The sequence below is a fragment of the Typha latifolia genome, chromosome 5 (assembly GCF_019914945.1).
Source record: "Typha latifolia isolate L0001 chromosome 5, TyphaL0001v2, whole genome shotgun sequence".
NCBI lineage: Eukaryota > Viridiplantae > Streptophyta > Magnoliopsida > Poales > Typhaceae > Typha > Typha latifolia.
The window spans coordinates 6,768,660-6,786,823 of record NC_133090.1 but is presented as its reverse complement, the minus strand read 5'-3'; the positions used below and the strand labels follow the sequence as shown (position 1 = coordinate 6,786,823).

Below are 18,164 nucleotides of genomic sequence, written 5' to 3'. Positions count from 1 at the left end.
TATAGTAACTTATATGACTTAACTAGACTTATCTTAAAGGTTTACATAACATAACTAGACTTGTCTTAAGGACTTACATTATGAATTAATTAAAAGATATATAAGCTCGATCTATCGAGCCAATGTCCCCATAATTCTACCGAATCAGACCCAGATCATATCATTATTATATGTTCATAGTGTTTATATATCTGTATGCTATAATTACTACTTCTCAAGTAATTAGCGCAAAAGGCAGCTAGACAGGAGTTTCGGACTTGTCTGTACTACTATTTTGTCTAAGTTTGAGACTGAACTTATTTGTACTAAGTTAATGATTTCTAAGACTATATCTTTGTCTATATTAAATTAACTCTACAAACTTGTTTGTACTAAGTCAACTCACGAGCTCTTTGGTCAATCATGAGCAATTTTGGATGGTTCATGTGTTTAGTGCAAGCTTATATGAAGCTTGTTTAGTGGTTTATTTGCTTACTTTGCTTGTTTGTGTCTGTATTGGTTGTGGTAGGAATGCTTTAGACTATAACTGTATTGGTTATTCAACATAGAATAATGCTATATGATTTTCTTCAGACAAAATTCATTCAATTTAGACAAGATTCATTCATTCAATTGCTTGTTTGTTACTGTATTGGTTTTGATAGCAATGCTTTAGACTGTAACTGTAGCATAGACATTAATGCATTAGAAATTTGCTTAATAGTTGTGGTAGCAATGCTTTTGGCAACTATCTAAATATAATGCCTCAAACAAAATTCATAAAAAAAGCTATACAACTAGCTTCAGACAAAATTCATTCGTTCAGATTATAACAAGTTTACTTAACAACTTGCAAATAATAGTTTTAGGGCGATTTGCACTAAAAAGCCCCTCAATTTTTCAATTGGTAGAAATGGGCTCCCTCATTATCAAATTATAATTTTAAGCCTTTTTTTAGTAATTTAGCATAATTTATCCTTTCTCTAACCCAACCATTTAATCTAATCTATTAACCATTTAATTAAATCTCTAACTACTTAAACCCCTTTCTTTTCATCTTCTCTTAGTTTTTTTTTCTCTTCACACATCAATTGGTTTCTTCTCTCATCATCGTCAACCCCAACTTCCTCTCTCATGGGCCCATCTTCCTCTTCTTCCTCTTTGTGCCTACGAGTGCTTCACCTACTACCCATGCCATCCTGAAGGTCTCTCTGCTCTCATGGGTAACTCTCATCACACTCTACTATTTGTTTCTTTTTACTTTTTAATTTTTCTTTTTTATTCTTCTTGTAGGTTTTGTTTATTGTATACAAATTGAGTATGGCATTTGTTTTAGAACTCATTTGGTAATTTGTGATGTTTTGTAAAATAATTCTTCTTATCATCTAGGTGACCTCTTACTGATCTCTTTTGTTATGTCTATTTTAGAAATTTAGTGTGAAGTGATTTAATTAATTTGTGTTTATACTAAGAAGACTGTGGTACCGTTTAATGCATTTTCCCTTAATTTGCAAGTCAATTCATTTTGTAAACTTTGTATTAGTGTTCTATTAGTTAGGTTTTTCTTTTTCTTTTTTTCTTCTTTTTTGTATTTTTCCAGCTATTCCTAAATCAGATAAGATTGTTAGGATTTGTCTCGTGTTTCCATTTCTGGAGTAATTTTTAGTTTTTCTTAGAAAATAAGGTATCTAGAAGGTGCGTTCGAACTCCAGGAAAGGGCATTCAAATGCGGCCGTTTGAATGCCTAAATGTGTTCACAAAGATAGAGAATGCTCAAACTGTGTTCGACAACTGTGTTCAAATACCTAAATGCTTTTGCAAATATAGAGACCGATAAAAGCGCGTTCGAGCGCACTCAACAAGAGTGCTTGTATTACGATGAGATTATTAGGTTATTTTTGCTAGGTTAGGCACCATTACATAGTGTGGATGGCAGCCTAATTTGGAATTACGAATGAAATTGTCAAGTTATGTTTTCTCCTCCCCTCTAGACTGAAAACTTCTCCCTCCTCCCTCAAGCCTTAGTCGTGCACCATCAACGCCAATTACCCCTAGCCTCTCTCATCCGTCGAACCCTCCCTCCTTCTTGGGACACTGACTCACTTCTCCCTCCTCTTCCTTCACCCTACAACCCTCAGGCAACCCCTACCATATCCCACATTCATTTCATCTCTACCATTACCATCACTTTCCATCACCAACACTTCCACCAAGATTCCACCGTATTTTAACCCTAGTAGTGATCCAAATCCACAAAGAAAGTAAACACTAAAAACATAGAACAGGAAGTTACGTATCAAATCCAATTGGTTTCATAATGTTCTGATGACAGTATAATTTCTGGTGAATATTCTCCTTGAATTGCGTAGTCTGTCTTCCTACACCCGAGGTTGATCTGGGCCGAGTTCGATTCATATCAAAGATATGCATATAGTTTGTTCTTTAGCCTAAAGTCTAAGCTAATTTTAAATGATGTACAAAGTAAGAAACTATACATAGTTTACATTTGTTAGGTTTATTTATACTAATGTAACTGGCAAATTATGTTTCAAAATATAATTTTTATTTATATAATGTGTCTAGATTTTTATATGAGCATATGCACAAGTTATAACAAGTTATGAGATGTTTGAAGTGGAAGATTGAATTTAAAGTCAAAATATTCAAAATAGTTTTGGAATTGTCATTGAAGTGCTCAAATGGTGTCATGATGGTCAAAGTATTATAAAAAATACCCTACGGCACATGAACAACAACTCTTATTTAACTATCTAGTCTGTTGTTTGAACAGGGCATTCGAACGCACTTGGGCCACGTTCGAACGCATCCTGCAACGTGTTTGAATACAAAATCTAGCATTCGCATATATAGGAATGTGTTTTGGCTGTTCAAACCCTCTCGAGCCCCATTCAAACGCACCCACATAATATACTTCCAAGAGTTATGTTTTGACTTAGATTTTACTTTATCTCTAAGAAATATTTATCTTATCTCTAAAAGAACCCATGTAGAATCTTTGAAGAGATATTTATCTATCTCTACGAGATATTTACTTTATCTCTAAGAGATATTTATCTTATTTCTAAGCATATAAAAAGGGTTTAATCTAACCCTAGGATTGAGGAGCTGTCAAGTATTAATCTGGAGATTACCTTTTGGAGGCCATTGAAGATTATTTCTCAGTTATATTATTAATGATGATATATTATTATTACAGTTATATTGTGTTGGTATATTGTTATGATTTATTATCTTATGTTATTTATGACTTTCGTGATGATTTATCATGTAACATACTCAATGATGATTCTACTGTTGTTTAGTAATGCAAATTTTAGTGATGATTTATTCTTATTATAGATAGGTTATGTTGTTGTGTTGTAATAATTTATTATTTTATGTTAATAATGATTTATGTTGTAACATACTCAGTAATATTTAGTATTTTGTTCTAAAAATTGATGCAAATTTATGAAAGATGGGTGCATTCATTTTGTTAAACAAATCTTTAATTTATTTAGATACGCATTGTATAGTATAGTGATATTTTCATTTTCTTAAGTCTCGATGCATAACTTGTTTATAATTGTAGTGTATATCTTGTATAGATGATTACTATAAATTACATAGGTGATGCATTGCATTTTTTATGAAATCTCGATGCGTTCCTTATTTAAAATTGCAGCATATATTTTACATAGACGATGTATATAAATTACATAGGTGATGTGTGGCATTTTTTGTCCAATTTCGATGCATACATTGTGTTAAAATTATAGACATTTTGCATAGGCGATACGTACAAATTATATAGGTGATGCGTGGTGTTTTCTTTAAAATCTTGATGCATATATTTGTAAAAATTACAGCATATATTTTGTATAGATGATGCGTATAAATTACAGAGGTAATACTTGACATTTATTTTTAAACCTCAATGCGTACATTATTAAAAATTATAGCGTACATTTTGCATAAGTGATGCGAATAAATTACATAAGTGATGCGTAGTGTTTTTTAAATCTCAATGTGTACATTGATAAAAATTGCAGCGTATATTTTGCAAAGGCAATACTTATAAACTACATAAGTGATGCATTGCATTTTTTTAAAAATCTCGATGCGTACATTGTTTGAAATTATGACATACATTTTGCATAAACGATATACAAATTACATACATGATGCATAGCATTCTTTTGCAAAATCTCGATGCACATACATTATTAAAAATTGCAGCATATATTTTGCATAGATATGTATCAATTACATATGTGATGCGTGCTATTTTTTTTTTAAATCTCGATGCATACATTTTTTTTTTTAAATTATAGCATACATTTTGTACAGGCAATGTGTATAAATTACATCGGTAATGCATAGCAATTTTTGTTTTTTTGAAAATCTCGATGCGTACATTGTTGAAAATTACAACATACATTTTACATAAGTTATGCATATAAATTATATAGGTGATGCATAGTATTTTTTAAAATCTTAATGCGTGACATATTAAAAATTAAAGATTACATTTCGCATAGGTGATAGTTATAATTACATATGTGATGCATGATATTTTTTCAAAAATCTCGATGTGTATATTATTAAAAATTACAACTGTATTTTGTATAGGGGATATGTATAAATTATATTTACATTTTTTAAATTTTGATGCATACATTGTTGAAATTTATAGCATATATTTTATATAGACAATACGTATAAATTACATAACTGGTGTGTGACATTTTTTTTTAATTATGATGCTTATAGTGTTAAAAATTACAGCGTACATTTTGCATACTCAATGTGTATAACTTACATAGATAATGCGTGTAAGTTATATATCTCACATGTTTGTGTTTTAAAATTTGTGATTGTTAATTTATCAAAAAATTTTGTGAAAATGCCCCTCTAACTCATATTTTAGTGCAATTATGTTCACTGAGTCTCTCAATGTTAACTCCCTCATGTGTGGAATTAGTAAATTATACGACTCATCAAAGTTTCTGCGGACTTTCTCAATTGCATACACCCATAAATAGTATGTTTTCCAATAGGATATACACATACCATTTTTTGTTTTTATAAATGTTTGGATTGATTTCGGTCTAAATTCTTCATTTCTAACAACTTGCGCTCGAACTTTATTCAAAATAAAATCAGTTGTCACATGTCTATGACCTTGTCCAACTATCGGTTTATTGCGTGTGTGCTTATTAATAAATTTTTTTATCTCGAAAGTTGCAACTTCATTCAATTTTTTTGCCATTATCATCCATAGATAATCTAAGGAGCTACATTGAGTCTTTACTTTAAATTGCTTACACTTTGTAGGTTGAAATTCAAATCGATGAGTGACTGCATGGACTTTGAGAGCATGCTTCAAATCATTTAACCCATGAAAGCGTTGTCCAATATATAATTCTGAGTTGGAGATATAAGTATCACCCTCTGTTTTAGGAGTATTGTATTAATAATAAATTCATCAATATAATTCTCAAATATTTTTTTTAATAATGCATTTGTTGTAGCTGTAGAAACCCTTCTTTAAAGTCAATGATTAACTCAATATGTGTTGAACTAGGTGGGTCCATCTTTAGAAATATCTTCTACTGCTCTATAATTTTTAATTTTGTCATCCCTAGGGGGTGGTCCACCTTCACAAATATATGTCTTTTACTGCTTTATAATTATGAGTTTCCTCATTTACAGGGATATATACATTTGTAAGAGATAATTCAATATCTTTTGTTTCCTCTAATCTTTCTTTCAAAATATCAAACCTAAAATAAAATAATATGCATCATATTTACTTAAAAAGAATATTTTAGCATCAATGACAAAATATAAAAACTAAGATTAGACTTTTGAAACTAAATGCATTCATTATACAAGATATACACATTTTTATGACAAATACACATCACTTAGATAAGGGATGCACACAAATTTTTATAAATTATGTATATTTCATTATAAAAAGATGTGCATCAGACATTGTGGAAATAGATAGATCATTTGCACAACAGCTCTGTAATTTTTTAAATATCAACAATGGGCCCTTTTGCGCATCTCTTATGTAATTTATGTGTACTTTATGACAAAAAGATGTGAGATGTATATAAAATCAACGCATTTAGTTTCAAGACCTCAAACTTTCTATTACTAAAAATAAGGATATCTTTCTGCAAATTATTAATCTTACGTAAACACAACATAGTACGCATTATATATGTGCATCATCTACCTTTATAATCTACGCATATTTTTCACAAATATATATCAAACACATTTAGAATCTATATACTTACATTACATGTGATCTTTAGATTATCTTATAGAATATTTCATTCACTGAAGAACAAGATGAGGAGCATAAATAGTGAATAAGATGAGAGAGATATTGAATGAATAAATTATCTTCTACAATTGACAAATGAGGCTATTTTAGAGGAAAAAGAGTATTTGAATTGTTATTTATGATAATAGAAGATGAAAGAAGAATGAGAGAAAGAAAATGGCAAAAGAATGAAAGGAAGAAGAATGAGAGAAAAAAAATGGTAAAAGAATGAAAGGAACAAGATAAGAGGAAGATGGAAGCTAGTAGGTATCTTTGAGAAATCTGAGAAATCACACTAAGGACACGAAAATATTTTTTTAGTTTGTTAGGCCTAAACTAATAAATGATGTAATTTGGCATATATTAATTTTGTTGTTTTAGGACACAACAATCTTTTTAGAATTATTAGGGCTAAATCAATAAAAAAAAACTAAAAATTATAATTCGATAATTAAGAGGCATATTTCTGCCTATTCAATAATGGAGAGATTTTTTGCTACAAATCGCCTCTTTGGTTTACATATCACAAAACCACGTTTGCAAAAAGCCACCTCCTTCTTGATATATTCACAAATAGACTCCTTTTTAAGAAATATTTTCCAAGATAACTTTCAATAAAGCTGTTAGAAGTAATCTCAAGTTGTTTATTAAAATGCCCTACTTGACAGGAAGGTGTATATGACACATATATTTTATTCTTGTTATCAAGGTTAGATCACTCTTATCAACCACCTAGATCAAATGAAAACATACAGTGGTCTTGGACTAACCATAAGGTATTTGCCAGTAAGCATCTCAAGACATTAGTTAATATCCATATTAAAAGACAATAAATTCCAACTTCATGGTACCATGTCTATATCTACAAATTTGGTGATGGGCAGTTTTGTAGCAGCTGGATTACATCACAACATGATTCATGGCAAAACTGATATTAATGTACACTATAATCACCAAATTTAAAAAGATTGTGAATAATTTCAGAACTATTTAATACAATCGGAAATTTAGAATCTAAGGATGGTTAAATAGTCTGTACAACATAGGGCAGCCCTGCAGATGATCCTTATAGCTGCTACCTATTTGTGACAACTTTGTGTCACATATCGCCACATAGTTATAGCTACAGAAGATGACTATCTCATCTTGGCTTGAGAGTGTATACTTGATTAGGCAGAGGATCTTCAACTGATTACCTGTTCTCAATTGCGATAGAGTAATAACTCCTGCAAACTCCACTAAAATGTCTCCATCCTTTCTGTGCCGATCACTGTGTTTGCTTCTTAAAAGCAGATGCTTCTTTGGGTTATCTACCAGCACTATTTGTTTGGTATTGTCGACAATACCGGTGAGCAAGATGGCCAATCAATACACAAATAAGCAATAGGAAATAACTTCATGATACTCGAACTAGAATTTCACCAAGAGAAACACAGGACGGTAAATGGTTTAGAAAGAGTAAAACGAAAAAGAAAAACCAATGGACACCGAAATAATCGGTTAGACAAAGACTACCGAAATAATCGGTTAGACAAAGACTACCGAAATAATCGGTTAGACAAAGACTACCGAAATAATCGGTTAGACAAAGACTACCGAAATAATCGGTTAGACAAAGACTACCGAAATAATAATTCATGCAAGTATTCTTTTTTATTTAAATAAATTTGTCATTTACAAAACCTGGCAAAGCCAGCGATAGTTATAGAGCGACTGTCTCAGGATTCAATATCCTACCCCTGAAATAACTGCTTGCAATATATACCCATATTAGCTAGCCATTAGTCAACCATTCATTTATTTTTCAAAAAGACAACAAACCAAATAATGTCTGACAAAATTTTGATTTTTTTTCAAATGTTGAATCTAGGATGTTATATATTGAATATTGATAGTTATTCAATTTACAGGGAAAGAAATTATGTTATTCATTTCTGTTTACAAGATAAATGGAAAAGGTACTCTAATAATTTTACCATTTCCTTAGAATAGCAAGTTTGAACTCAGATTCTCCTAACCCACTTCTCTGAATCACAGTTTAGTGTACCAGTTACTATTCACAGCTGAACTTTGTAAAACTAAACGGATCAAACTGCGAGATACTAGATGTGTCATATGCAAGATTCCGACCAGTACTGCCCCAAAGGAATTCTAAATTTCATATACAGATAAGCACATAAGGGTTAGTAGTTCAATGCTATGCCCACCAATATGCTTTCACGTCAATCCAATCCATCTTTTAAAAGACAAAGCTGCTTCCCTCCGCCTCAATTGTGCTTCTGACTGTACCTTAGGAGCCTTGCCTTTGTATAGCGTTCTGTGATATTTAAGCCACAGTGACTTGTACTTATATTTATCGATAAACATATTTCCTCTCTCCATCATCTCAATGACTTCTATGGCCCGAAGAAAAAAACCACCTCTGACAAAGCAATACAATAAGGAATCCAAAAGCTCCTGGTCAAATTTCACTGTGCTTGAACTAGCAAGCAGCTTCATTTCACCCCATAAATCTGTTACTTCAACATACTTTCCCCCTATGGCAGCATAAGCAGTTACTAGAGAATGAAAAGTCTGGGCATTTGGATTGTGCCCCAAAGCCCTCATCTTGTTTAGAGATTTCAGGGCGTCATTCATTAATCTTTTCTTACAGAAAAAATGTATTACATTGTTCCAGTCATGAACACCACAATCCACACTCTGGTTGTCCTTAATTTCCTCCAATAATTTTGTCATTACAGCAGCCTCACCACCGCTGGTGCACCCTTCAACCAACATCTCAAATTCTAGATTTACAGATCTCGATAAATTAGAGTCTTTCACCTCTTTAAATAGATGAAAGGCACCAGTCGAGTCATCACAGTGTACTTTGGATTGGATCAAAGCCTCATAGCAGCTTGAATCAAGCTGGATGCCAGCTTGGCGAGCATCCTTCAGAAGTGTTGTTATCTCTCCATGACTATTCTCTTTGCAATAGGCTTTTAGAAGTGAAGAATAAGCAGAGGAACCAACTCTTATTCCATGAAACCTCATCTCGTCCAGAAGATCATGTGCTTGTTCTAACAACCCAAGAGAAATGCATGCATTTATCACTTGAACAACAGTGGAGCTCTCAATGGAAACTGGAAATTCTTCTTTACTTACTGTAACTAGAAATGTTGTCAACTTGCTAATTTTGTCAGCTTCAAGAAGTGCTCTAACAAGTCTGGCATACATTCTCTCTGTTGGGTGGAGAATCCCATGTTCCGACCTAACCAGTTCAACCTGTGCCTGCAACTTATCTGACAGTAGTTGAAGTGAATCCTTTGCCACAGCTTCAAGCCTTGAGAAATTGCTGTCCTTGGAGAAGGCATCATAAGTTGGGGCCTGGCTATTGATAAACATGAACCTACCCACAGAATCTAATTTTTCATGTTCACACTTCCGATAAGGAAGATGTTTTTTTCTTGTTTCAACTGCTTCCAGCACTAATTTTGCTGCCACAAGAGACCGCTTCGCTTCCTTAGCCTTTCTGAGCATGTCCAAGACCAAATCCACTGCAGAGTCTAGGTCCCCAAATTTCAGATGGCAAGAAAGCATGCATTCATAGAATTGCTGAAACTCCAAATCACTAAGACCACAAGCCTCATCAACATGGCGCTTCAGTTTCTTGATCTCATCTCTATGCCCATTCTTTTCATATATACAAGCCATAACAATCAGTAAGCTAGCATCAGGCCTCACCCCTACCCGGGGCATCAGTTCAAGAAGCTGCTCAGCCTTTCTTGTTGTGCCAAACAGGAGCAAACCAGTCAAAACTAGGTTGAAAACAAAAGAGTTAGGCTTCATCGATAACAGTAGTCTGTTGCTTTTCTTTCGTGGATCAACCCTATTATCCTTAAAAAGGTAACCAATCTCCATAATTAGCTCTGCAGCAAGGAATGCACCGGTTGCTGTTTGAGATAAATGCCCAACTATTCCAGACCATGCAGCTAAGGAAGGAAATGCTTCTATCTGTACTAATCTTCTCACAATGTTTGAAGAAAGAACCGGTAACTGGCACTGTGCGAGAATAAAAGAAAGGTATATAAGAGCCTCTTTCTCCAATAAATCATGTTTTTTCTCTTCAAATATTAGTTCCACAACACTGTAAGCTTTATTCAGCCAGTAGGCATCACAAGTCTCAGCAAAACCAGTAACAAGTTTACTTAAAACTGATTTGCGAGGAAACCCAGTCATATGTATATGCTTCTCATAAGCTTTCCATGCATCCTCAAATCTGCATTCATCAACTGCACTCTCCAACTCCACAGCCACTCGAGAGGGATCATGAGCTTGGACTAATACAGGTTCAACAAATGTGGAGAAAATGCTTATGAATTTTTGGAGCACCAATGTCTCACCTATGATTGTCAGCTTGTTGCTAGGAGGAGAAGGAAAAAATGGCTTGAAAGATGCATGACTCCTATAAGCTACTGTCCGACCGCCAACATGGAGAAGACCCAAAATTGTAGATGTAGAAGATGGAAAAGACTTAACACAAAATTTTCTGGCACAAAGCATTATGTAGTCATAGCTAAGCACCTTCAACTGACAAGGTTCCTTGGATCCTCAACTCTGGCAAGAGTAGAACACAGAAATGAACAGGGTATTAATCCAAATTATGATCACAAAAGTAGAGAAAAAAAGGAAAGGGAAAGGGAAATTAAGAACAATGTACCCAAATTGACCACAACCAATCCCTCCCAATTACCACAAAGAATCCATTCTCTTTTCCTGTCTCTAGTCCTAGCATCCTACAAGTTCCTCGCTGAGGACTTTTATCAAACATCTATAGGGCATCTTTTTTCAACACCTTACCTTAACGCACTTTGTAGCTGTATATGCTTATGAAAGAGAGGATGAAAAGAGACCAAAGAGAACTTATATACTTATATCCAAAGTTTTGAAAGGCGACTGCAAGTGGTGGGCAGTTACCTCACCGACTAGGCACTTATATATAATTTGTACACTATATCAAAATATCTAATAAGATAATCACAATTCACAATTCACAATTCACAACTATAACAAAGTTCACAAGAAATCACAACCATATATCCAGAACAAATAATAAAATCAAAGATTCAAAATTATCAAATTTTAAAAACAAATTACTATATAGTATCAGTAAGACAGGAACTAATTACTGATTTAAAAACAGTAGAAACAGTAATTGTCAAGTAGTACTTTTCAGACTTTTCAGTAATTGTCAATTCAGAAACTAAGCAGTAAGCACGTAATTACAAATTACATTTCAGTAATTGCCCTTTCACAATCTAATATTCTATTACCTAATTAGCATTTAGCAATTAATTAAGATAGAGCTGGAAAGCTATTCTACATGCTTACCTGCGTCGAGAGTGGAAAGGAAGAAGAGACAACCGAGTGAAAGGAAAGAAGAGAAGAAGAAAGGGAAGAAAGAGAAGCTAGCTGCCGCTTGCCGGCGCTTGCCGGCGCCGAGAGTGAAAGGGAAGAAGTAAAGAAGAAAGAGAAGTTACCTGCCGCCGCTTGCTTGCCGCTGCCGCTGCCGCTACCAATATCTCTTGTTGCCGTTGCTTCCTCTCTAAGGAGGGAGAGGAGGATGAGAGCTCGACTGGGTTAGGGCAGAGTGGTTTTTTGTTATATTAGTTAGTCACTAACTCACTATCTATCTAATAGTCCAACCCATTACCCGACCCGCTATAATGACTAATCACGGGCTGCCAAAAGGACAAAGCGGTCAGCCAGAAAATAAACAAAACAAATGGCGGCCTGCCGTTATTAGCATGGCATCTAGGTGCAATACGAGGCGGTTGGATCGTCGCCTCGCGGCCGCCATGGTCACCTTAAATAACACTACTTATATCTTAGAAAGATAATTTTATAAGATACTAAAACTTCTCCTCCAACAAATCTACTAACCATCACTATGCCACTTGGGTCTTATTGTTCTCAGCTTACATAACCGAGGAAAAATATGAAAGAAGAAAATTTAGGGCTGTCAAAATAAGCAGAGTCTGCCCAAGTTCAACTGCACGAGGCTTGAGCTAAGCTTTGATTCTATAATAGGCTCGATATTAATTTGAACATGAGCTTGATCATGAGTCAGCTAAATCAAGCTGTTGGTAATTTCATATATTTGACATGAATTTTTTATTAACTTTGAGCTAAGTTTTAAGTAGGGCTCATACATTATTAATCAGGGTTTAGTGGTGAAATTAATTTAGCTCAAAGAGTATTTTATTGTCATATATTAACTTAGTCAAATTCATGAAGAGAAGTAAATAAAAATTGGCTCTAAAGTGAGTATCATGGCAATGAAAAAAGTAAAGAAAAATAAGTTTAGTACCATATTGGATATCTGAGAAATATTAGTATGGTATATAAGTAATAAACTTCTTATGGACTTTGGGCCTCAAAAGAGGTACTTATTTTGTGGGTAAAGGTTTACCTCAGAATTTTATATTTTGTAATCAGTTTATTTAATTAATTTTTTTTTATCGAGTTTTTTGTGACTCTTTGGAATCAGATTGTTACCACTAACAATCTTAAGACCAAATTTTTTATTGTTATTTTGATTCCTATCAGTGTTCTTTTCTTCTAATTGGATTTTTATTTTTTTTCATTCTTTTAGATGGCTGAAATAGTAAAGAGTACTATTATCCCTATCACTGCTTCTCCAGTACCTACATCATGGAGAAAAGCTCGAGAAGTTCTGTGGTGCAGAATTTAAGAGATGGCAACAGAAAATGTTGTTTTATCTAACTACCAAACTTGGCTAAATTCTTACATGAAGATGTGCCTAAACTCCAAAAAGAGGAAATTGATACGCAAGTAGTTGCTGCAGTGGATGCATCGAAGCATGCCGACTTCCTTTACCGAAACTATATCCTCAATGGACTGGACAACTCGTTGTATAACGTGTATAGTTCAGTAAAAACGTCTAAGGAATTATGGGAATCTTTAGACAAAAAGTATAAGACAAGATTGTTGACACTAAACCAGTGATTAACTAGGTGCAAGATCTTCAAGTGATAATTCATGAGATTCATGCTGAAGGGATGGTGATTAATGAATCATTCTAAGTGGCGGCTATTATTGAAAAATTGCCACCGTCTTGGAGGGATTTCAAAAATTACCTAAAACTCAAGTGCAAGAAAATGACACTTGAAGAACTTATTGTCAAATTGAGGATATAAGAAGACAATCGTACTGCTGAAAAGAAAATTGGAAGCCAGTACGTGTCAAAGGCAAATGTTTCATATCGGCGAAGGCTCTAAAGGTGGCGACGCAAAGAAGTTCAAGGGCAAATGCTACGACTCTAATAAGCAAGGGCATTGTGCTCAGGACTGCCATTTACGCAAAAAGAATGAGAACTCAAAGAAAGAGAACTCTGAAAAGAAGAAGCCACAAACCAATGTAACTGAAGTGGAAAACATTCGTTCTGATGTCGATGACATGCACCTCTCCGCTGTTGTCTCTGAAGTAAATCTGATTGGTGGTAATCCTAAAGAATGGTGGGTAGACATTGGAGCTACTCGACATATTTGTGCCAACAGATGGATATTTTCATCTTATCAAACTGCAACAGATGAAAAACTTTACATGGACAATTCAACGACTTCCAAGGTGGAAGGAATAAAGAAGGTCGTGTTAAAATTGACTTTAGGAAAAAGAACTTACTCTTAATAATGTGATGCATGTGCTGAATCTTCTTACTTTCTTGAGTCTTGTGAAGTTTGTTATGGTAGATTAGGATATGTTAATTATGGTATATTGCGTAGATTAATTAATCTTAATATGTTGCGTAATTTCTAAATTGATTTAAATAATAAATGTGAAATATGTGTTGAAGCCAAATTGGCTAAGGCTTCGTTTTATTCTATTAAACGAAATACATAACCTTTAGAACTTATACATACCGATGTATGTGATTTAAAATTTGTTCAAACTAGAGGTAGAAAAAAGTATTTTATTACTTTTATTGACGATTTGCACAAGATACTGTTGTGTGTATTTGCTAAGAAGCAAAGATGAGGCATTAAAAATGTTTATACATTTCAAAATTGAGGTTGAGAATCAACTTAGCAGAAATATTAAAATACTAAGAAGTGATAGAGGTGGTGAATATGAGCCACCATTTGCACAAATATGAGCAGAAAATAGAATTATTCATTAAACAACGGCTCCTTACGCTCTACAGCAAAAAAGTATTGCTGAACGTAAGAATAGAACTCTGAAAGAGATGATGAATGCCATGCTAATAAGTTCTAGTTTACCCCAGAATTTGTGAGGGAAAGCTTTGCTTTCTGCAAATAACATTCTCAACCGGTTACCCCATAAGAAATTGGATAAAACACTTTATGAGTTATAGAAAGGTCGAGAACCTAGCTATAAATTCTTAAGAGTGTAGCAAAGGTTGCAATTCCAGTTCCTAAAAGAACAAAAATTGGACCTAAAACTATTGATTGTATATTTATTGGTTATGCTCATAACAGTAATGCATATCGATTCCTAGTTCACAAATCAAATAATTCTCAGGCACATGAGAATACAATTATTGAGTCTAGGAATGCATAATTCTTTGAGAATATATTTCTATATAAATCTACATTAGAAGTAAGTTTACTCAAAAGAACTTATGAAAATAAGCAGGACCAAGAGTCCATGCAAGAAGGAAATGATAATGAACCTAGATAAAGTAAGAGGGCAAGGACTTCTACGTCTTTTGGTCTTGATTTTCTAACATATTTGTTAGAAAAAAAACCTTAGAGTTATAAGGAAGCAATTTCTACTCCTGAAGCTCCTTTATGGAAAGAAGCTATTGATAGTGAAGTCGAATCCATTTTGCAAAATAATACTTGGGAATTGGTGGATCTTCCACTAGGGTGTAAACCTTTCGGTTACAAATGGATCTTCAAAAGAAAAATGAAAGCAAATGGTTCAATTGACAAATACAGGGCGAGACTTGTATTTTAACAACTCAATCTTTAAAAAAAAAAACTTTATTGCATGGCACGACGTGGCCAGCCTTGTGCCATGCAGTGGCAGATGGGGAGGGCGCCACGCGCCCCAGGCGCCGGCCCGGCCAACCTGGCTAGGCTAGCTAGCGCGGTGGGCCCCCCGCCTCTGATACGATCACACCTCTGGCTATGGAGCTCTAATACCAGCTTGATACGATCTCGCCTTTTTAGTGAAGGGTCGATCTCTTCCAATTCTTGATCTGGACTAGATCTGACACGGAACTTTGAAATAAGATCCTGAAATATGCCGCTGTCAGATCGAGGTGAAACTCTGATATGTTGTAGCCCCAGAAACGAGCTTTCCAACAAATCTAGTTGCAGGCGAATCGGATGTGGGGATCTCGAGATATCGTCCGATTTGTGGACAAAGGTCAGATGGTCTGTTTTGGAACCGTGGATGGAGGCACGTGATCCTAGGTAATGGTGGTTGAAGGTGGACCGGCGTTAATGTGGTGGCACCGGTGAAAAGTGATGGTGGAAGGGTTGTGGTTGATGGAAGGATTAAGGCAAGTGTTGGATAGATTGGACGAAGGGGGAGAAGAGGGCCACCCCTAAGGGACTAGGGTGATTAGCCGGACGAGGGAGGTTAGAAGCGGCATCGCCGGGGATTGAGAGAACGGGAGCGAAGAAGACGAAGGAGGCAAAGCAAAACTCAATCTCAATAATCAATAATCAATTTGGTTGCCTACCACATCCTTTTATAAGCTGACCAACAACTCAAATTAACCCTAAAAACACAATTTTCGTCGACCGCGTTCGAACTCACCTGGTGGTGGATGTTCTAGTTCAACAACAGCCATTTGCAATAGTAGAGCTCGGTCCCCTGCACAAGGAAAACCCACAAGTGGTTGCAATGTCGGCCCTTGCCGCGGTTGATTTCCATCCAGCAGCATCCTTCTTCCATTCCTCCGAAATGTAAGTGTGAGGTTTGAGAAATCAAATGTTACGGGCCCCAATATTTGAAGCCATTGAGTCCCCAAAACAATGTCGGCACCTCGCAAGGCCAACGGATAAAGGTCCAATGTGAAAGTTTGGCCTTGCACCTTCAATTCCACACCTCCACAAATAAAATCTGCTCGCAATGTGGTGCCATCTCCGATCGTCACATCAAACCCTTCCGTGGGTTCCGACTCGAGCCCAATCTTCCTAAGGAGCCTCTTGTCAATGAAGTTGTGGGTGGACCCGGTGTCAATCAAGATTCTCACTGTGGTTTTCTTGACTACCCCGTTCACCCGCAAGGTCTTTGGTGCAGCTGTCCCCGAATAGGCGTGGAGGGAGATTTCGGCTATCATGTCCTCCACGGGTTGCTCCTCAGCTTCTTCTCCTTGATGTCCAGCCACATCTGCACCTTTAGCTGCAAACTCGTCCTCCGCTTCCTCCAATCCATCGATTAGCATCACTGATCCCATCGGTTTAGCGCAGCGATGCCCAGGTACAAACTTGTCATCACAATGGAAGCATAGGCCCTTGGCTCTTCTTTCTTCTACTTGGGCTGGTGTGAGTGCTCGTCCCGGACCTCTAGGTGCATACTTCACATCTTGGGATGGCTTCAAGGGTGCTCGAGGAGGTACCACTGTAGCAGCAACCCTTGGTACTCTGATAGTATTTCCCGCCGCTATGTTTGGTTGAGTTTGATTGCGGCTTCCTTGGCTCATCCAACTCTGTTTCAAGTGTATCTTCATGGCCCTATGTTTTTCTTCCATAAGCACCGCATCTTCAAAGGCCTCCTTTAAGGTTCTAGGCCTTAAAGCCCTCACATCGGCTTGTATGTCACCCCGCAGCCCGGAGGTGAAGGTGCTGCGAAGTTGCTGATCCGTCCATGGTGGATGACATCGGCTACTAATCCTCTCAAATTCTTCTTGGTATGACCCAACCGTGGTCTTTTGCACCGTCTTTGAGAGGAGAGCATCAAAGTCTTCATATCCCGATGCTCCAAATCGCCGTGTGATATCGCGCGTAAAATTCAGCCCAAGTTTCAATAGCCTAAGTGGCATTGGCTACTCGAAACCAATGAAGCGCCGCATCCTCAAGGTGGAAGCTCGCAAGCGTCACCTTGTACTCTTTCGCCGTTCCTTGGTATGCAAAGAATTGCTCCGCCCTATACAACCAATCGATCGGGTCGCCACATTTGAACTTGGGGAATTCGAGACGCACGACTTGTCCACGGATGCAATTGTCTCATTCCGGATCATGTCCTTGTCTAACTGGAGGAGGATGCATCATGAAGGGTTGATGATCCCTCCTTTGGTTTTGATTAACTTGCCGTGGTTCCGGATCGTATTGACCCGCCCACGGATCTTGATCTCTAAGGCGGTCTCCATAGTGGTTCATCCGTCGGATGGGTTCACCTGCAACTGGACCTGGTGTAACCATCCTTGCTTGCCTCTGCCCATAGGGTGGTGGTAGCAGCGGCTCTTGTGGTTGCAAAGGCTGAACCGGTGGCGGTGGGTTCAAGGGGTGGATTCGCGTCGTGGGGTCGATGGTGCTTTCCCGTTCGCCATTGCTTCCCTTGTCGCCCGTAGTTCCCGCATCATCTCCATCATCATCTGGTTGTTGATGGCCATTTGCTCTGAAAGAGACCCCAACATAGCTTGAATGCTAGGTTCTTCCGTATTCTGATTAGATCGGGCGGTTCCACGGGTGGAAGTCCCTGCAATCGTTTCTCCCTCCTCCTTTTTGGTGAAGGGTTGATCTCTTCCAATTCTTGATCTGGACTAGATCTGACACGGAACTTTGAAATAAGATTCCGAAATATGCCGCCGTCGGATCGACGTGAAACTCCGATATGTTGTAGCCCCAGAAAAGAGCTTTCCAACAAA

At 36.3% G+C, this 18,164-nt stretch overlaps 1 protein-coding gene across 1 annotated transcript; it reads right to left on the bottom strand.

Moving 5' to 3' along the window:
- Positions 1-8,090: 8,090 nt before the first annotated feature.
- Positions 8,091-11,983, bottom strand: LOC140789892 (pentatricopeptide repeat-containing protein At1g03100, mitochondrial). The gene is made up of 2 exons (XM_073139785.1): positions 11,842-11,983; positions 8,091-10,918 (listed from the first exon to the last, which is right to left on the bottom strand). The coding sequence occupies exon 2, from the start codon at positions 10,862-10,864 to the stop codon at positions 8,540-8,542; it is 2,325 nt and encodes a 774-aa protein (XP_072995886.1). The 5' UTR covers positions 10,865-10,918; positions 11,842-11,983; the 3' UTR covers positions 8,091-8,539.
- Between the last annotated feature and the right edge of the window lie 6,181 nt (positions 11,984-18,164).